The 21,780-nt window shown below is 35.7% G+C and overlaps 1 protein-coding gene across 1 annotated transcript in view; it reads right to left on the reverse strand.

Moving 5' to 3' along the window:
- Positions 1-1,342: 1,342 nt before the first annotated feature.
- LOC106712880 (C3 and PZP-like alpha-2-macroglobulin domain-containing protein 8) overlaps positions 1,343-21,780 on the reverse strand; it is an 86,387-nt gene continuing 65,949 nt past the window's right edge. Inside the window, exons 12-25 of the mRNA XM_045679384.1 lie at positions 21,065-21,293; positions 10,629-10,779; positions 7,655-7,813; positions 7,093-7,290; positions 6,513-6,738; positions 5,953-6,241; positions 5,425-5,817; positions 5,164-5,273; positions 4,799-4,944; positions 4,361-4,553; positions 4,119-4,275; positions 3,860-4,011; positions 3,015-3,174; positions 1,343-2,785 (exon numbers count right to left, since the gene is read on the reverse strand). Coding sequence (XP_045535340.1) covers positions 1,343-2,785; positions 3,015-3,174; positions 3,860-4,011; positions 4,119-4,275; positions 4,361-4,553; positions 4,799-4,944; positions 5,164-5,273; positions 5,425-5,817; positions 5,953-6,241; positions 6,513-6,738; positions 7,093-7,290; positions 7,655-7,813; positions 10,629-10,779; positions 21,065-21,293 — 4,006 coding nt within the window. The remainder of the gene's footprint in view (positions 2,786-3,014; positions 3,175-3,859; positions 4,012-4,118; positions 4,276-4,360; positions 4,554-4,798; positions 4,945-5,163; positions 5,274-5,424; positions 5,818-5,952; positions 6,242-6,512; positions 6,739-7,092; positions 7,291-7,654; positions 7,814-10,628; positions 10,780-21,064; positions 21,294-21,780) is intronic.

The raw sequence follows: 21,780 nt of genomic DNA on the forward strand, positions 1-21,780 counted from the left end.
AAGCACAAAAATTTCAAAGGTTGTTTAAATACTAAAAACAGGTTGTCTTCACCTGATTAGAAGTCGTGATTTAAACATTTTAAATTGACAAGAATCTTCTGCATAAGCACCTAGTTTATACAACCGTACACTTATTAAGTTATCTTTAAATACTTATGTTACATTTTATTTTAAAATAATAAGAAAAAAAGAAAAACTTGTTGAAAAATCCTATGCTAAGAAATGCTATTAAAAATCTTTAATTCAATAGTTGCCAAAAGAAATGAATTACATTTAAGTGTAGGAGATACGGTTAATAGTTAATTTATACGTATAAATAATACATTCTAATTTTCTACAGGAAAAGAGAACAAAAGAATGAAATTGTAAATCGTAACTTTAGAGATGTCCTTAGGCATTTTATACTGAATGAAGATGATACTTCCTTATGTTCAATTTGTTTACTTTTGAGTAGTTTATTTTATTTAATGAACATTCCAACTAAAATCATTATTAAGTTTTATGTACCGATTTACAATTTCAGGAAAAGACATAAAACAACTAGACAGCTACAGTAAGACACTACCTTTATAGATACAAAAGACGATAGACGGATGGAAATTCTGGGGGCAATTAGCATTACGTTAATCTAAAAGTTCTAATTCATAAGTATGCTAAAGGGTTAAATACTAAGAAGAATAGAATAGGATAGGATTAAGAGACCATCTAATAATTAAAATTTGGCAACTTTAAGAAAGTATTTACAAAAAGTCACTGTTGTAGTACATTGTAATTTAAAAGGAATCTTATCTTTAACAACATACAACCATTTTAGAACAGACTTTCTTGACTCTAATTTGAACATTATTAAGTCAGTTTAGGATTTTACTAGCCAAGTTTTCTTTCTTTCTATTTCTGGCGTTTTTTTCCAAATTTCTTACTCTAATTGTTTTAGTTATATTTTACTATAAAGCCCTTAATATTAAATTTGGCATTCTGAACTACGATTTTCTAAATTTAATGTTATATTACGTGTCCGTTGTAGTCTAAGTTAACTAGAGGCTTTGAGCAATAAGATACATTCGTTCAAATATTAAGTTCACAGCACATTCGTCACCAGCTTGGCTATTGAAATTACTTCAAAATTATTTACACCACTTCCTTAATTTACCATCTAAAACATTGATTCAATGAGTGCATTTCATTTTAATAAACATCGCCGAATTAGTTTTACATTATTAGGAAATTTGCGACTTACATTCTTATCTATAAATTTTATTAATTAATGGATAAAGTAATTAGAGAATGTTACAAAAATATTCACTGAAGTCTTTTAAACTTACGAATTATATAACAGTTATGTTTATAATGAACGATTATCATTTTGTGTAAGATTTGAAACAATATTTAACCTATTATTAATTTGTAGTTTGTCTTCAATTTTTGTCATTTCAGCTTCATTTCCCTCCTTAAGAAGTTCCCAAAGGCGGTTTTTGTCTAGAATTTCGTAACCTTCTTTATTTTCTGGAGCTATGTCGGTCTTGATATTGTCAGCCAGAGACTTAGAAGTTTCAGATATTGGTGTTGGAGGTATTTTGTGTATTTCTTTATTAATAGATTTCAATGTTTTCGTTACAGTTTTTTCAACTGCAGCTGGTTTAGGTTTATTTTTGGGTATTTTTACGTACGTTTTATTGTTTTCTTTCAAGTCAGCATCTGTGTTATTCAATTCCATGCTTACTCGAGGTTTTACAATTTGTGTAACAGGTTTTGGCTTTTTGGTTTTATAATGCATTGTTTGTATATTGCTTTTAGTTATTGCAGCAATTGTGTGAGGTGTAAGAGTAGTTTCTTTGTGCGGAATAACTGTATCATTAGTTAAATTTTTGTTAAAATTGTTGATTGTCAGAATAAGGTTTACCTTGGAAGTTGAATTTTTGTCATCTTTGAAGTCAGTTACATTTTTTAGATAGTTGATTTCATTTTTCATATGAATTTTGGAGGAATGATTACTTTTTTTTAATATTTTAATGTCCACGTGATGTGTTTCATTAGCCAGAGTATTTTCGTCTTTTGACTTAATAAAGAATTTTTCGTGTTTATCTCCGTAAGTAGCTTTAAGAGTTCCTTTGCGTCTTGTCAAAACTTTTTTCTTTGCTTCTTCCTTTTTGGGATAATATTTTGGCAGCCTTTTAGCATTTACTTCCACGTTTGTGCCAACTATCAACGGTTTTAAGTGATTATCAAGTGTTTGGTTATTTGTATTACTTGAATCTCTACTTTTTATTGAAGAATCACTGGTTTTGTTATGTTTTAAGTAATTACTTATTGTATTAGTCATTAAACTGTTAGAATCATTAACAACCGGTTTAATTGTAGTGGCTGGCGATGTCGTTAGTGACGTTGTGGTAGAAGTACTTTCGGTATCCTTGAATTCAGAGACTGTAACAATTTCAATTATTTCAGCATGACTATCATTTGTTTTGAAATTTAGTAGAGTATGACTAGTTTCATTTTGCTTTCTGAATTCATAATCTCTACTGCATATTCGTCCGCATTCACAGATGTTATCAATACTTGCTGTGGTTGTTAAACTTGCTATTTCAGTTTTATCAAACCAGGTGATAAAGTCATCATCAGTGATGCCCCGAAGTAGTGGACTGCCAGGTCTTGCGTGGAAAAATGTTTCCACAGCTAAGTCTGGACGTGTAGCAGGATATATTTTAGCAAATGCAGGTCGCAGGCTTGTTATGATGAAGTTTGACCGAGCTTCGTAGGTAACACAAACAGGGCAGGTAGAACTAATCTGGAACATGCAAAATATAGCATAAGATTGGATAGTATATTTTGCCGCAATCAAGACAAATCAGTGTAACTTACTAATTTCGTTCTTTCAAATTCTTTCTACTGTTATATCATTATTGTCATAAGAGATCAGATAATTTCTATTTTATTTCTAATTCATAGTATTGGAAATTTTATATGCTCTAATATTCTTATTTTATTTTACACTTCATACAATATTTAATACTTACATTTGCAAAGACAAACCAAACGGATTCTCCTCGAGAGCCATAATGCAGGTTTGCAAACGTTGCACCATCGAGCACTACAGGATTGACGGAATGCAACTCATAGCCTGAGAAGAGCGATGACTCCAGGCGTAAAATTCCGGAACGCTCTTTGCCTTTCCATCTAAAAATAGCAGCAATTGAATAAAAACACAATAAAATGCAGAATAAAATCTTAAATTGCATAAATCGTGCTCCTTCATACTTCAGTGTGAAAGTTATTTGGACTAACCATAAAAACAAAGACAGTTTTTCAATCACATAATAGCACCCTGATGTTAGACCTTACCAAAAATCATAATCATTGAAATATGCGTAGATTTTCGATACCCGATCCTTACAATGACATAACAAAGTACTTATACCAGATCAGTTTTAGTGACATATATTTCTGAATAAAATACGTATTAAAGTACTTGTAAATACGTAGTAAAATACGTGTTTAAACAGTAACTAACTGTATTTTTGGAACGAAGTTCCTTATTGCGCGTTGTGAAAGGGGGCTAGACGGAAAAAATTCTTACGAAAAGTTGTCACGACACTTTTTGCTATAGTAAGTATGTTAACGACGAATGAGCGCTACTTCACCATGGCAACGACGTGACAATATATAACGAAAATTCATAGAAATAAAATGTACTTCTTGTGAAGACTTAAGTTTTTTATTCATAGAATTATTCCTTGGTTCCTTCACTAATTTTTAGAAAGGAACTTCGTTCCATCCGGGTGTCCTTTGACACCTCTCAAGTTTTTTTTTAGTGTAATGCAGATAATGTTTAATGGATTGAGTTATAAATATTGGAATTTACTTGAAACATGTCTTGATAATTAATGTCGGTAGATTTCCTTGCAGATCTTCTATGCTACTTCTCTCTGGATGAATTTCTTCGATGATAGCAGCTTGGATATTCAACAGCGCATTTTCAGCTTTAGGAGTATAAGTGGAGTACGATATGGTTCCCTGAAAGAAAAACGCATTTATATTATTTATTTTAGTAAAAAATTCCTTACCTCTATACAAATGTCTCAAGTCATGAATAACAAAGTTTGGATCAGACAAATATTTACCTGGACAGTAGCGCAGCCAGCGCCAGTGGCATAAACAAAAACTTTAGTCGGTAAGCCAGGCAGCTGTAGCGGTCGAGGCGGTGTTTTAGCTCGCAACTCCAAGGTGTCAGTGAGTTCCATACCAGCTGTTGCTAGTGATACTGTTAGCGCTCTATGTCTGAAAGTACAAAAGGGTTAAAAACACCTACTTTAAACTTTCTTCTTCAATTGAAAAAAGTAAAAAAAATATATAATCTATTCACCTATCATGAGCTAAAGCGGCGTACTGGGCTGCGGCTTTAGTAGCGCTATAGGCAAGGCTCGGGTGGCGCTGCAATGTCGACGCTCTGTAGTACAAGAATCGGGCAGCCGCCTCGCCTTCAGCTAGGGCCCCGCGAGCGCACGCCGCCAGCAAGACTCTTACACCAGCCACGTATTGTTCCATTGTCACTGCCTCTGTAAGAATATATATTTGTGGAACTTAGCTTAAAATTAAATTGTGATATATATATATTAAAAAAACACGCAATGCATTCGAGCTGCTTTAAACAAAAAAAAAATCGCTCTAAAGTCATATTATTTATCTAGCTAACGTATTAGGACATAAATGTTACAGTGTGAAAAGAAGTAACTGAAAAGGAATGTCTACCATATTTAAAATTAGACCAATATATTGTGCTAGTAAAGGATTAAAATCTTACCGTACGATGTAGTTTTTATATTTCTAGATGTCTCTTCTAGAAGCCAATCTGCAGCATCTTTTCTAGGAGCTGGCCATCCGAACTCGCCTTCCTCAGTTGTTGAAGCGTTCCTTAATATTGTTAGAGCTTCGGGAACAATCGGACTCCTGAAATAAAACGTACATTGAAATTAGATTTTTTATAACAGCGACATCTATTATGTCTAATAAGAATTGGTATGATATTTTGAGGGTTATTTTCATAAAGTAATTTAAACTTTTCATTCGACTGGCTACATTCTTACTTTCTATTTTTATCGTTTACATAAAAAGAAATTAAATAGCAATATGACTTCAGTTACAAATATATGAGGTAAAATTGCGAACCTTGCAAGTACGAGAGCTAGAACTGTAGCAGCAAGAGCGGCTGGAGATGTTAGATTGTAGATGTTCTTCTCCAAGTAGGCTTGACTTTTCTTTGCAACGGTAACATCGAACTGTAAGAAAAATACATATGATATTTAGTAAATAATAATAATTAAATGGATACCGATTTAAGATAAAACAGTTTTATCGTGGACCAGTCTATCGTTAACGATAATGTACTTTACTTAACTGTACAGTAAAACATTTAATAATTTTACTCGCCTCATTTTCAATTCCCACTTCTAGCAACGCCGCTAAAGTTTCAGCAGTTATTTCAACTTTCCTTTCGCTATCAATTTCCTCTTGTGTCATATTCCCATCTTTGTCATAATAATAATATTCATTGACTTCAGTTTCGGTTCCATTGTTTTTCTTCATATCCAATGGATAATAATCCACTTCCTTATCAGCCGCTAAAGGTGAAAACGATCCATCAGCTTCTTGTCGCATTTGAATCCATTTCTTAATGGATTGCAGTAAATTGGGATCTACTGGATAGTAAGATTGAATTTTTGTTAATATTTCTAACATTTTGATTGTAGATAAATGACTGCTCATTGCTGGATGGTCGCTAAAAGAATTGTCACTTTTTCGAAACGATAGTAAAATCTGGACCTGAAAACAAAAATGAAAAGTATTATTATCATTAACAGTAATATAAAATATAAACTATGTTTCGGTCTACGAGTATAAATTGTAAATGAAATTGTCCAAAACTTAATTGCGTGTAGCATATTTTTTATTCTTTACCTGTTCGGGCAATTTCTTCAAAATCTTCTCTCGCTCATTGTCTTCAACCAAATGTGGAATGTGTTCTAAAGCTAAAAGTGGTGCTAGACTAGCTGATGCTGCTGAAAGCTGAGAGTCTCTCCACACTGCAGCCCATTGGTCTGCAGAATCCGTCAGTAGACTGTACAAAGGTAGATGAAGACCGCCTGACACGAGAAGAGTGCCACTCGCGGAGCCTGGTACAACACCGTGAGGAAGGCCAAGTTCAAGAACTTGAGAGAAGCCGGCTTCTTCATTGAAATTCCAAATTCTGTCGAATAAAATGTTCAAAAACATTATTACTTCAAATACTATGTAGTATTTAATTGTGCCGGAAAGAACACAATGTACTTGATGCTAGGTGATTCCTACAACAATGGTAGTAATAATAATATATAATGTTTTAGTTGTGTCAAAGAATATTTGTTGATGTGATGTGTTGACACTGACCTAATTGTCAAATAGAGAGCATTAATTGAACTACTCAATTTTAATGTAATGGATCTGGTTTTATATTTTAAAAATTGAATTTCGATTCTCACCTGAAGTCCGCCTTTTCTCCCCATAACGCGCTAAACCCTACATAGTTGATCCTCATATCAGGAGTGAGAGGCCAGACTAGGAGTCTCCTCTCCGCGGGTGCGGCGCCGCGGCCAACCGATAGTCGACCGCCCTCCCACCACACCCACCACGCGCACCACGACTCCGCGCCAGAACATTCGTCATCGTTGCCTGTTTGTTCTGCGCTGGCTAAATGCACGTCGTACCCTGTAAGAAACGTCGTTGAACTAATGAAATAATTGTTGTCTTATAATAAAAAAGTAAAACTAGGGAAAAATAAAATAAAATTGCTTTTGGTAGTAAAGACTGCAGGAAGTAAAGAGAAATAAAAAGTTCTTTATAATCTTGGCTTCGAATAATTTGATAAATGAAAGCCTTGATCTATACGAAATGAAATATCAAACAGTTTTTCTTATTAATGTTAACCTTCCATGGAACTACTTCTGGACGATAAAAATGTGTCTCAAATTTAAACCTTAATTATTGTTGTGTATTAACAAATATTGTAAAGCCAGTGAAAAACTGGTTAACTATTTATACAAATGACAATCTTCTACGTACCATGTTTTCCTTTAGCGATCCAGACGCGGGACCTCTCGAATACGACTCTATACATATCCTCTGACGGTTCTCGTATAGCGGAGAGTGCAACATGAGCAGCTCCCTTCGCTCGTAGTTCCAAAACTAAACCAGCTCGGTTTCGCGGTGCGGCCACCCACTGCCATTCCCATGAGCCAAGGGACGACACCGCGAGATGTTCTGAAAGATACAAATAAAGTGTCATAGCAGAAATTAAAATGAAATAAAAAGTTCCTACAATCCATTTCCAACGACATCTGGGGTAACATCATTTAAAAGAAATAGTGAATTTAAACGAAAAGGCATTATTTTTTTTTTGTCAATTGCAAGATAAATCGCAAATAACATTGTTATAGAATTAAAAGAGATAATTTAAACTTATTATTTGTTTTGTATATTGACTCTTGGTATCAAGAGCGTATATTTTTATTTGTATTTGTTATAGTAAGTAAATAAATAATAAAACAAAAATTCTTCTTAACAAAGACAACATTCATATAATGACTACTCAAGACGCTATCTAAAAGTTGATGTTAAAACTTACCATTTGCACAAAAGTATGCACTCTGAGTGTCACTTCTGTGCAGTCCTTCAGGCAGTACAAGTACACTCGCCGATCTTATCACTGAGCCGACCAAAGTCTCGTTGTTAAATGACGTGTACGAAATGGAACAATTGTCCGCACTGTACCCAGTTACTTCAACTGAAATGCAAAATAAATATTTAAGAATATATATTTTTTTAACTTAATGTTGGCAAATGAACAAGCGGCCAATTGATTTTGCTAAAGTAGGAAAAATTTCCCAATATAAATTGCCTAATCTTTAATGGGGACCTAGAGAAATAGTACATATCACTGTTCTTTATAACAAAAAGGTGGAATGGGGAATAGGAGTAGAACTTAAAGATAATTAAAAAAAAGTTCATATTAATATTGACATATCGACGGAAGAAAGCGAATTTGTCGTATCTCAAAATATCTAGTTTTACACCAGAGCCAAAAAAATATTTCAAAAAATCACAACTCCTAAATTAATAAAGATAGGAAGTTGAACTTTGGAACATATTTTATCAAATAACGTTTAGATTGATAAATCTAAACGTTATTTGATACCGTTAATTGGAATGTCCTAAAGTTACTACTTCATTGATTATTTTTACTAGTTACAGCAATTGATGTTAACTTATTTGGGCCAATTTTCGAGATACGACATTTCCGCTTTCTGCCGTTGATATATCGAACTATCGTAAAGATATCATAGACAAGCTCAAATCATAAATCGATGCAATAATCTTGAGTCACATAAAATTTTTATTTGTTTCAGTATAATGCTCTCGTAATGTCGAGATTTATATTGCTTTCTTACGACTTAAAGCAGCTTCCTGTGTCAACCCAGAAGTGTATACGACGTGGATTATGAATTAAATCACAAACAAGAATCTTTATTATTAAGTCGTTCAACTCTTTGTCGACTTTTCGTAGAGTTTTTTTATTTCTTTGTTGTACAAAATCTTTCCCCTTTATACCATCTATTACTTTTAAAATCCCATAACTACAGATTAAATTACGATGTTCATTACATTTTGTGTGATGTTATTCTAAACTAGCTTTTACCCGCGACTCCGTTCGCGCGGAATAAAAAAAAATGCACACAAGATAAAAAGTTCCTATGTCCGTCTCCTAGTTCTATGCTACCACCCCATCAAGTTTCAGCTAAATCAGTTCGACCGATCTTGAGTTATAAATAGTGTAACTAACACGACTTTCTTTTATATAGATAGATATAACAATCAAATCTGAATCTAAAAGTGGTTACATGATAATTTCTTTCGAATAAGCATTCAAATGAAACTATTTTAACCTCAAAAAGGACATTTGAAACTCATGTATGCGATTGGATATATCCAAAATGAGTTTACGTTATCACAGTGAGTCCCATCTCCATAATATACGAACTCACGTCATTGATGCGATTGTTCCCGCCCGGGTCCAATTTAAATGTTAATTTGCGATTCCGCCATCAATTTGACTAGCTTGTTAGCATGCTTGTATTAATTTGTGTGCCTTCCAAGTATTATATACGTAAATGTTCACAAAATTTATGTTGTTGCCTTATTTGTTGTTAATCAGTTGAATAGGGAAATGTTTTTGGAAAGATAAACTTTTAATATAGTAATTTTAATTTGATAAATGAATAATAACGTAGTAAACATTGTTTGCCTTCGTTAAGCTTTATAAGCTATATAGATAAGATACAATTTGGGTTTAGTAAAGGTCTTTAAGATGCTCATTACCGCGTAGATGACGCAGCGCAGTTTGTAGGTGTTACTAACTAGAAATTATATATAAAAACTCTTTTTTCGTTTCATAGTCTAAAAATCATGGACCATAAGGAGTTGAAATCGCGTCACATAGCTAATATGTCATATAATAGGTTACAATAAAAATGTAAAAGATGAAAATTACTTTTAATATTGTAGCTATATTTCGTTGTTATATAGAAGTCATTAATCAAGCAGAGTTAATGATATAATTTGAGTAACAAACTTCGTAGCGCGCAAGAGTTTGAACAAACTTCTTGGTGATAAGTTAACGCTGAGATTGTTAAACCAAAGTAGATCACTACTTGGTAAAACTGATTATAAATAATAATATATCATGGAAAGTTTTTAATGAGACTTGATGGAACTGAAAATAACTGTGGTCTTATATTTAACGTTTTGAGAAATTTCATCCAACTTGTAGTTTAAGTAAAACTTTTCGATTTTGATTGTGACCAATTAATGTAAAGAGTTTTAAAACACTGTGTAATTTCCATATAAAAGCTAAAAATATTATGATGATTTGATATTAAAATAAATATTTTCCGTCATCGGACGACACGAGAGACCGCCAGGTTCCATCCACACCATCTCGATGGATGGCAATGCACAACTGTGCGGTTTTCGCGTAGCTTTCTACCGCGCACTGCCGCGTTGTGGAATGGTCTGTCCTCGGCGGTATTTCCAAACCGTTATGACTTAGCGTCCTTCAAGAAGCGAGTGTATCACCATCTCAAAGGCTGGCAACCCATCTGCGATGCCTCTGGTATTGCAGAAGTCCATGGGCGTCAATGAACACTTTAATGTTCCCGCTGCTCGTTTGCCCCCTTCTTTTATAAAAAGAAAAATAAATAAAACAAACTAAACCCGATACTGCTTCGGAACTTCATTAAAACAATTTGTTATAACGATTACGCTTCGAATAGTTTTTGAAGTGTGCTCAGCTATTGTTATCATTAATTTTAAACTTCTCCATCGTTTGTAAGTTCATTGAAATGTTTATAAGTAAAACAAGTACTTATAAGATTATAAAGACCGGACATTTTGAAATAAACTTTTTCGCTGATTGTATCTCAGAATTGGTTGTCAGGTTTGTTTGTTAATCCGTAGATGCCCAAACGTTCGAATCAGTCATTGAGGGAGACATATCTAAGAGCAGTCTGATGTAGACTAACGATGAGTTAAGCAATGTTTACCTGTAATATTCTTCCTTCCCGGTGTATTCACAGCGACTCTAACTACCAGCTGAGTACCACCGCGTGGACCGAGACGTAGTCGTTCAGTCACATATAGAGCTCCCGTACTGGCGAAAGCCGCGCCAGCACTCAATGCCAGTAGAGCGGTTACCTTGAATAAAAACAGATATTTGGGATTTTTTTTAATGAGCAGCGGATCTTGAATCGCCGATGCCTATGGTCATCCAAAACACCAAGCTGCGGATGTTTTGCCGGCTTGATGCGGCTAGATAGAGGGATGGATGTTTGTTGCAAGGTATCTTTGGAACGACTCAACGAATCTTGATGAAATGTGGCACAGATGTACCTATAGAACATAGTCTGTAAGAACACATAGGCTACTTAACTTACTACGTTTTTTTTTAATTCCGCGCGGACGAAGTCGCAGGCTACAGTTAGTAGTAGACATTAATATAATCTATATTCGCATAGCTTTACATTTGTCAAAAGAAGTCTTATGTCGAGGTATCTTAAGTAAACCGTATTGGTCGATATACGGAGATTTATTACTCAAGTTTATATTGTGAGCATTATCATAAAATAGTGGATTGTTATTTTATCGTGTTATGATACTTGGAAGCAATCTTCCCGATGTTATGTAAGTTAATAATGTTCCTTAGATGTAGTCACTGTTTACACACGTCCGCAGTTTATTGATACAGAGCCCGATAGTAAATTATTATTGTCAACTGAAATTTTTATTACAGCTAATGGATTAGGTTTTTACGGATGTAATATTCTTGAAGAAGTTTATTTATTCTCTGTTTTGGTACAATACTTAGAAGAGGTAGATTAAAATCTTTTAAAAATATAAATTATAGAACATACATAAGGAGCGAAGCAAAATTTGAGTAAAGAATTACAATCAAATTTTATATAGTCGTTCTTTTCTCCAGATGCTTTAATTGCCTTGCACAGTTGCTTGTGATTGGTCAGTTTGCTTTTGATTGAATTGCTCAGTATTTATGTACTTAAATAAAAATAAAATAAAAAAAACTAAGCTAAAATTTTTTCAAGGCCTATAAGGTTTGAAAGATTGTAATCCTACATTATTTACATTCATTCATTCATACAATTATTCCAGTTTTTTTTTCAGTGAGTTAATTTTTAAGGAAAGAAAGGAAACGTAAATAAAGTTGTGTAGGGGATGTTCCTCTGCTGAATCGACTGGCACCACGTTGAGCGCCAGATTGTAGGGGATGGGTGAGAGATAAGCCGAATTGGCCTAGTAACAACACCAGGTATTTGATTAACCGTTACAACCAAAGCAAGCGGTTATTTTATTAAGTTAGGCCGTCACTAGCGCAAGCAGCCTATATTAAGAGAAGGAGCTATTCACTTTATATAATTAGTCACCAGGCGGCAAGCTAATATATACAAAGGAGAATCGCTCTTAGAACACTCTTAATCCTTGACTCTTAATCCAAACGTTTACATAATAAATGAATTAAGTAAAACCATACGACATTCCTCACCGCTTTATAAAACATATGTGGCGCCATCTATGATTCGTAGTTGGAACTAATGGGTTGTAGTCCTATTGCGGACAGCGTCATTCGTATTATGTTGGAATATTTGTTACAATCTCCCCCTCAGTTTCAGAAGTAGTCCCAACGATGAAACTGGAAATAGAACTCTTCTGATTAGGTGGTCGTCCTCTCTTTCTGAGTGGTCGGACAGGAGCCGGCAATGATTGGGTACTTTCGGTATTCTTATAAGGCTGGAGTGCGGACGTATGGTATGTACCAATCAATGATTCGAGATTGTCTGCGTTTGCAATTTTATAAGATGCAGGACCATGTTGTTCCACTATTATATATGGACCATCGCGTCGGGGAGTAAACTTGGCGCTATACCCTTTAGAGGCTCTGCTAATTGAATGTACATTGGCAAGTACCAAATCTCCCATTTTCTATTGGGGACTGCTCCTCCGCGTCTTATCGTAGTGTTCCTTGCGTATCAAATTATTCTAATTCTCCAGGGCTTCAACGATTCGAACTATGGATGAATCTTTTAGTTGCTCTGTGCGGATGTCACCGGCACTGTGAGTTCGCATATCAACTGAGATTGCACAGGTAACACATTCTGCTCTAGTCTCATCGGTACATGGTGGACGAGACAGAGTGTCTGCGACGACGTTTGTTCTGCCAGGTTTGTAATAAATGGTAATGTTATATGCCTGCAGCTGAAGGTCCCATGTGGCTACTTTACCAGAAGGTGATTTTAGGGACATAAGCCATTTCAAGGCGTGATGATCCGTGAATAAAATGACGGGTACTCCTTCTATGTATCCTCTAAACTTCATTACAGCCCAGACCACTGCCAGAGCTTCTCGTTCTGTCGTTGAATAATTCCTTCCGGCGGCAGTTAAAAGTCGGCTTAAATATTCCACTGAATGTTCATCTTCACCCTCCCCCTCGATCAGAACAGCTCCTAAAGCATAGCTGCTAGCGTCAGTCTTAATAATGAAAGGATAATAATAATCTCATCGGCCTGCCGAAATATCGGTACAGTTGTGAGTCTGTGCTTAAGTTCGTCATATGCTTTCTGCTGTTCCGTAGACCATGTCCAAGTGACGGTTTTCTTAGTCACTCTAGTCAGGGGTTCAGCGATAGTGGAGAAATTTTCAATAAACCTTCGATGCCAAGAACCGGTTTGCATAAAGGTGAGTAGATGGCGAAGATTATTCGGTACCTACAGGAAGATTCGCTATTGCAGCTGTTGGAATTGTTCAAGATTGAGAACTATGTTGTGCAGTTGACGTGTAGTCCTGTCAGCAGTAGTTGTTTGACGTCCTGTGACCTTGTGATGTACCTCGGCTGATTCGACTTGCCCGCGTTGGTCGCCAGATTGTAGGGGATGTTCCTCTGCTGAATCGACTGGCACCACGTTGAGCGCCAGATTGTAGGGGATGGGTGAGAGATAAGCCGAATTGGCCTAGTAACAACACCAGGTATTTGATTAACCGTTACAACCAAAGCAAGCGGTTATTTTATTAAGTTAGGCCGTCACTAGCGCAAGCAGCCTATATTAAGAGAAGGAGCTATTCACTTTATATAATTAGTCACCAGGCGGCTAGCTAATATATACAAAGGAGAATCGCTCTTAGAACACTCTTAATCCTTGACTCTTAATCCAAACGTTTACATAATAAATGAATTAAGTAAAACCATACGACATTCGTCACCGCTTTATAAAACATATGTGGCGCCATCTATGATTCGTAGTTGGAACTAATGGGTTGTAGTCCTATTGCGGACAGCGTCATTCGTATTATGTTGGAATATTTGTTACAGTTGTTAATATCCAGGCTTTTGCCGATGATATTGTTATTGTCGCCACTGCATCTACAACACATCAAATTGAAAAAATTGTAACCGACGCCTTTAACGAAATATCCAAGTGGGGTAACTCTTTTAAAATGCGCTTTGCCGCCCACAAAACTCAGGTTATGCTCGTTACCAGGAAAAAATCGAGATTTCTGGCACCTCGAATAATCTTTCAAGGCACACAACTAGAGTTCTCTGATTCCATTAAAATACTAGGTCTAACTATTGATAAAAAATTAAATTTTGGCAAACATATTGCGTCACGGCAAGAAAAGGCAATAAAACTATTTAAATCAATCTCTAGAGCGGCTAGCGCACATTGGGGACTCAATAGCAATGTTTTAAGAATTACGTACCGTGCTGTGATCGAACCAATCGTTCTCTATGCTGCTAATGTCTGGGCTACGGCGTCTCTCAGCAAAGCCAATTGTAAGCGACTGGATAGTATTGCAAGGAACTTCGCCATACGGATCTGTAAGGGGCATCGCACTCTCTCAACCATCGCGTCCCTTATCCTGGCCGGGGTCCTTCCCCTTGATCTTCGAGCAAAAGAGCGACTTATCCTTTATGAGGTCAAAAGAGGAAAAGAACTTCCCGAATTGCCCGGACGAACCGCTGACAGCGACATAGATCCGCGCCGACTTCCACATCCAGGCTTGCGACGGCACAGAATTTTCGACATAATATCCACAGCAGAAGATCTAGCTAGGCTACCAAAAACGAGATGGCAAGTATTCACTGATGGAAGCAGACTGGATGGGAGAGTCGGAGCGGCTGCTTCATTCTGGAAGGAAGGGACTGAGAAGCGTTACGCAACAATAAAACTATCCAACTTTTGTAGTGTCTTTCAAGCAGAATTAGCAGCTATAAAACAAGCCCTGCAATTAATATTGCATAAACACAAAAGTTATGAAGAGGTCACCTTATTGAGCGACTCTAGATCTGCCCTACAAACCATATGTGACCCTACTTCCTTGCATCCCCTTGCTGCAGAAGTGCGCGAACATCTAGCTACATTAGAAAGTAAGGGTATCAAAATTGATTTCGCCTGGATCAAAGCCCATCAGGGCCTCTGTGGCAATGAGCGAGCAGATGAACTGGCTAAAAAAGCCGCATTAACATCAAAAAAATCACCTGCGTATGATAAATTCCCTATATCCTACGCAAAACGTTTAATTAGAGAAGCCACTGTGAGGGAATGGCAGAAGCGCTACGCGGACTACAACCCCAACAGCCCTATAAAAATGTTTTTTAATAGCGTACAGGCGGCGCATCGAGTATTTAAAAATTATGAGCACTGTAACATAGGCACCCAGCTTTTTACTGGCCATGGTGGCATTAGATCGTACTTACATAAATATAGATTAGCAGTCGACCCTTCATGTTTATGTGACAATATTACTCATGAAACGATAGAACACATACTAATTGATTGTCCTAGATATGGAAGACAACGTCACGATTATGAAAAAAAGATGGCTCAGCCTATAACAAAAAATAACATAGCTACAATAATGGAAAAAGAAAAACTGAGGGCTATATTCCTAGACTATGGATTAAAAATAATGCGGAAGGCTGCTAAGGCTAATGGATCAACAGTTGCTTGAGGAAAAATTCTAGTATAAACAGGAAAATTAATTCGACACAAGTATATTACTAAGAATATATTCACATACAAAATTATGCTATAATGATTATAATTATTGAAATTGAATTAATGAATAAGATTGATTATATAATTATTGCATGAAATTATTTATATACTTAGGACAACCCCTGCACTGAGTCTTTTGTGTAAAGACCATCATGTGACGGGTGAATGTATTGATTATATGTTATTGGAACGAAATTCCTTTTGTTATTATAGTATGTCAAATCAAGTAATTCCTTATAATATGATATTAATAATTATAAAAATGCATATGGAAGAGAAAAAAAAAAAAAAAATCGTATTCACACATATATATATATATATATATATATATATATATATATATATATATATATTGTAAGATATTTGATGCAAAAGTATTTTTAAAAGAATTAAACTAACAGCGAAATAATGAATTTAACTCTACTTCATAATAATCCCCGCTGTAGTATAAACTCAAACCGAACGTAAACAAACAAAAATGTCAGACGTTCCGCAATGACCGATGGAAAGAAACTGCCTCGAGCAGCAGCGCATACTTCCTTATAAAACCTTTTGTGTGGCTACCCTCAACAGTCCTAACACGGCCTCTCCTGACTGGAGGACGTCTTCGTCCTCCTGTACTTCTTTGCAACTTTGCGAACCATAGGCACGACGTTTGCATAGTTCGTTTACAACAACATAGTGAACCATAGGCACGACGTTTGCATAGTTCGTTTACAACAACATAGTGAACCATAGGCACGACGTTTGCTTAGTTCGTTTACAACAACATAGTGAACCATAGGCACGACGTTTGCATAGTTCGTTTACAACAACATAGTGAACCATAGGCACGACGTTTGCATAGTTCGTTTACAACAACATAGTGAACCATAGGCACGACGTTTGCATAGTTCATCTACACAAATGACTTCAGCACATGACATAGGCACGACGTTCGCGTATCATGTGTCATCTACATGTGCGTAACATAGGCACGACGTTCGCTTATTACACACATGTCAGATACATAACTACTCGTATAACATAGGCACGACGTTCGCTTATTATACGCAAGTAGTATCACACAATCGTTCGTATAACATAGGCACGACGTTTGCGTGTCATACGAACATAAGATGTCTCACCGTTAAAAAAAAGCAGAGCATGTCTCGGGAGTCCACTCCCCTCACCGTGGCACCATGTAGGGCAAGCGTCCCGCAGTCCGTCCTCTACATGATATTAATGGCAACCCGCAGTTTGTCAGTCCTGAAAATACCCTAGAAGCATCATCTCCTGATACAAAAACGTCTCACAGTTCGTTCACTATCTCACTTCTGCAGTTGGGTATCCCACAGTCTACGCAACGCAGACCATCCCGACAATACATGGACAAAGCAAACTGAACTCAGAAAGGGCATCAATGACTATTACGACATAATGACATCCATCTGACTCAGGCAAAGGCTTTTAATCTTATCACGACTCGGCCTTACCTGACCCTCACTAATGAACTGATCGAGGTATTTAATTTCAGTCTTAAGTAAAGAAAACATTTTTAAATTAATTGAAAAGTCTGATGTTGACTTATTTGGCATCAAAACTTGAAATATAAAAATATTGGTTCGATCTTACCGCAGTACAAATTGAATAGATCGTGTCCACAATCCTGTCAGAGTGAAATACACAGACAGCGCGTGAGCCTCACTGCCCACATACTCCCATGCAGAATACATGGCTTGGTCCACGCTACCCTTGCTTCGTGAACACTGGTACGATTCTGATTTCGACTCAACTTACTGCGACTACAACAATTATCACGGTAACGATCTGACATTTTTCTCTTTGCATTTATTTTCATGAAAATGCAAACACAAACACAGAGTGAGCAAAGTGGATAGAATCACGCGGATCCTATCCCACTTCTGATGTAAGATATTTGATGCAAAAGTATTTTTAAAAGAATTAAACTAACAGCGAAATAATGAATTTAACTCTACTTCATAATAATCCCCGCTGTAGTATAAACTCAAACCGAACGTAAACAAACAAAAATGTCAGACGTTCCGCAATGACCGATGGAAAGAAACTGCCTCGAGCAGCAGCGCATACTTCCTTATAAAACCTTTTGTGTGGCTACCCTCAACAGTCCTAACAATATATATTTATTGAACCTACACAATACTGGTCCTTTGTTATAAAGGCTTACCATGTGCTGTTGGCCACTCACGTAACTATATTCGATTAGCGTTTGATTGGCACCACTCATTATAAAATTTTGAAATGGAGAAAAAAAAAAAAAAAAAAACTAAAAAAAAAAAAAAAAAAAAATGATTAACTCTATTTAACGATAAATCATGTTAGATAACAAGGATGCTGCAAGAGCAATAGCAGCAGGAGCAACGGTACAAAAAAAAAAAAAATACAGTTGTTAATACAGCAAGATACGAGTTTTTCAATGATATTGCAGGAGGTTTACTGCACTGCAGGAGGTTGCAGCGATGCAAACTTTGGAGATTTGTTTTTCTACACATCATTACGTCTTTACGTCTGATAAAAATTTTTCGTGAAGAACAAAGATTACCTACACTTAATGAATATAAGCCTAAGAATCATTCACATACTCAATTTAGAAATTTGAATCATCTTCTATGTTTATTTTGTCACAAAAAGTGATAAATTGCTACCTGGCTCAGTAAATTTAAGCAAAATAAACAAAGTTTGCAAATTTTGTTACTCTTTTGAAGTAAAATAAATAAATGTAATAAATAAAGGTAAAACCGACCCGATGAATCCAACGGCCAAGTAGCCGCGGGCAGGACAACAAAACGGTACGCAATAAACGTGCGAGTTAACGTTCAGGAACCAATAGGAATGTACAAACATTCGTGCAGTTGACGCAAACGGCTGTAATTAGCTTTCAACGTGACTACCGTATCTGTTGGTATTATGAATGGTTGGTCTTTGGTCGGTCGATTGGCTCGGTTTGCGTGCGGCGAGCGCTATTGTGTCATTTATACGCCAGCAACATTTGGTGCGGTCAATTGGTAACATATAAAACTGCGGTTCACCCGAATAAAATTCACGGCATTGCTATCAGGAATTAATACACATGAAAATCAGCAATATCACAACGCTGTAAAATAAATTTCAGAACCACTAAAATTGATTATAGTAAAATATTCATAAACGCAAAAATGAACTTAATCTAGGAGTAAAGAGTGCTGTAATAACGTTACTAAGCGCGTAATCAAAAATATCCAATGATCTGTTTTTCAACAAAGAAAACGCTTTCTGAACGTACATCTTTGTTAACAGGCTAAGTGATATTAAAGTATCAAAATAATATTATACAGGGTAAGTGATTGAACGCTAAAGCATAACGATAACCGTGGAAAACAATGCACGGGTTACACTGATGTGAGTTTGAGTCGCTAAACCGGTATAGATTGCCTAATCGGCCCATTTGCGCCGCCGAAACCCGCGCTGATCCCCGGCAATCCCTAATCGGGATTCGATGAGAGACATCGATCGCAAACATATCGCTACCACCGACCGTGCCCGCGACTTAATGGGGTAACCGTGTGATTTTCGATAAAACGTTGAATAATATTGTTTTACATAATAAAGACAGAAAGTCGTCGGATACGCAGATGGATGATGATGCTGTTCTGGTGTCCCTGGAGGTACTATCAACTCTATAGGTGTCGGACAATGATACGGACAAAATATGATGATACAGACTGACGATGATCAGACAGAATGATGATGACGTAACATTTAAATTTAACAATAAGCAAATCGTCTTTGTCCTAGTAAGGAGACATATTTTATAAAATTCTCTTTGAATTATTCAGCTATAACAAACATCAGTAAAATGTTAGAAAACATTGTTTTCTTTTGTAATTTTTATAAGGCGTATTTTGTGATGACATTGAATAGGTTGCGCCCTCGTTAAAGTTTATCGAAGGAGATCAAAGCCAAACAGGGCGCGTATTATGTTCGCTTCGTACGCTCCACTTTGCTTCCAAACTACTGAGAAAAAAATATCAATAAATAAACACGTTTCTGGAAACGTGTTTTATATAAGAATGAGCTAAGGTTTGTATTTTGTGAATACAATAATTTTCTTCTTTCCTTACAATTTTGTACAAATTTAATCTAACTACGGTGTTTTATCATCAGAGAGCACAACTAGTTTTGTATTGAGATCTTTGCTAAATACCTCCGGTTTGTCTATAATGCCTTAAATGAATGTTTTTAGTCGGTTTGACGTAGAGCCAGCCTTAAATAATTTGTTGTTAGAAGCTATTAAAACACCGTTAATTTAATCTTAGTGATATTTATAGATCATATTTTTTGTAATTAATAATAAATATAACGTTAAAGTTAATTAAGTTTTTGGGTACAATCTGTATTCGAACATAAAAAGTACATACTTTACACCGTTTAGGTTCAAACAATAACGGCACAAAATTTATTATATTTACTTAGGACTGGCCCTTACATAAATGTTATAGCTTATATTTCTGTTTCGTGCATTCAAAGCCATAAATTAATTTGGTAAGCGTACGAATGTCGGATAAACTTTGTTATAATAGCCGCAATATTTCAGGTGCGATGAGAATATAAACAAACGGTTATTCTAACGTTCACTAATGGAGTTTGAAATGTACAGAACAAGTATCTACGTAATCTGTAAAGAGTGGTAGACGCCAGCAATAACAAAACACAGAAGATAGGCGTGAAGTGGAAGCAATTCCGCGTTTCGACTGATGAGTGTAGTACCGGAGGCCTAATTTTAGTCCTCTTTCCCTTCCCACCCTTTTCTTATTAGGAAAGGATGGGAAGAGGAAGTGGATTTGGCGGAAGAGGGGACGCATAGGAAGGAGAAATATCCTCTTTCTGTGCGTCTCCTTCTCCGTTGATTAAAGGTAGGCAGCGCATCTGCATTTGCGGATGTCTATGGGCAACGGACGACTCGCCATGTCGGAAAATTAACGGTCGTCTGCCACCTTTTCATATTAAAAAAAGGTTTTAACAATAAGTATAATTAACTTAAGGAACTGATTCTGTTACCATCGTGTAAAGAGATCACTAATATTTCAAAGCATCGAAAAAACAAAATTCACTCTCAAAAATTTCATTATTTAGTCACTCAAAGACAAAAAGTTTAATATTTATACTTAACTAGCTTTTACCCGCGACTTCCTCCGCGCGGAATAAAAAAAATGCACACAAGATAAAAAAAAGTTCCTATGTCCGTTTCCTAGTTTAAGCTACCTCCCCATCAATTTTCAGCTAAATCAGTTCGACTGATCTTGAGTTATAAATGTAAACGTGTAACTAACTCGACTTTTTTTTATATATATATAGATCTGCAGAAACGGTAAATTTATTTATTTAAAAAATATACAAGAGCATAACATACTTACATCCATACAATTATTTATGTTATTTGTAATCTTGACATCAACTTCAACAGTTTCTCCAACCTTTAGAGCAGGCGGTAAAGCAAAGTCCAGTTGTATAGGACGGAACACGTTTATTGTACGCGGTGCGGAGAAACGCAGTCCACGATTAGATAAGGAGAGAGCCCATAATGACCAACGACCGGCTTCAGATGGCGCTGCGATCGTCACCCCATCTGTAGATAGTTGATTCCTGCGAAATAAATGTAGGTTAAAAATATCACAACGTATGCGTTAAATTGGAGTAGAAATAAAAGAAAGGTTTAATTTAGTAGGTTTTAAAATTAATTTATTGCTTTATAATAATCTTTATGAGTATTAAAAGGAAAAAATTTCATTTGATTGAACTCAGAACTCATTGTCATAATTAATATATCGGTAGTTAATGTCGCAATTATTTTAATGAAAACATAATGAAACAAACATAATTAATTAATTAATTATTATAAAATTAATTTTCATTAAAACAAAAATGTTTAAATTTTATACGAAATATTAAATATTGCCAACATGACAATTTAATAAAAATAAAGTACAATATTTTAAACACGATTCATTATAATTATTCAAAATAAGCCTTGTTTCAGCGGAACTAGTTAAAATATGTTAATTAAGTCGGACAATGGAAATGGCTTTATCGAAATATCGTATCAGTGACGTAATATTATGTGACAAAATAG

This window comes from Papilio machaon, chromosome 9, assembly GCF_912999745.1.
Source record: "Papilio machaon chromosome 9, ilPapMach1.1, whole genome shotgun sequence".
In the NCBI taxonomy this organism is placed as follows: Eukaryota; Metazoa; Arthropoda; class Insecta; order Lepidoptera; family Papilionidae; genus Papilio; species Papilio machaon.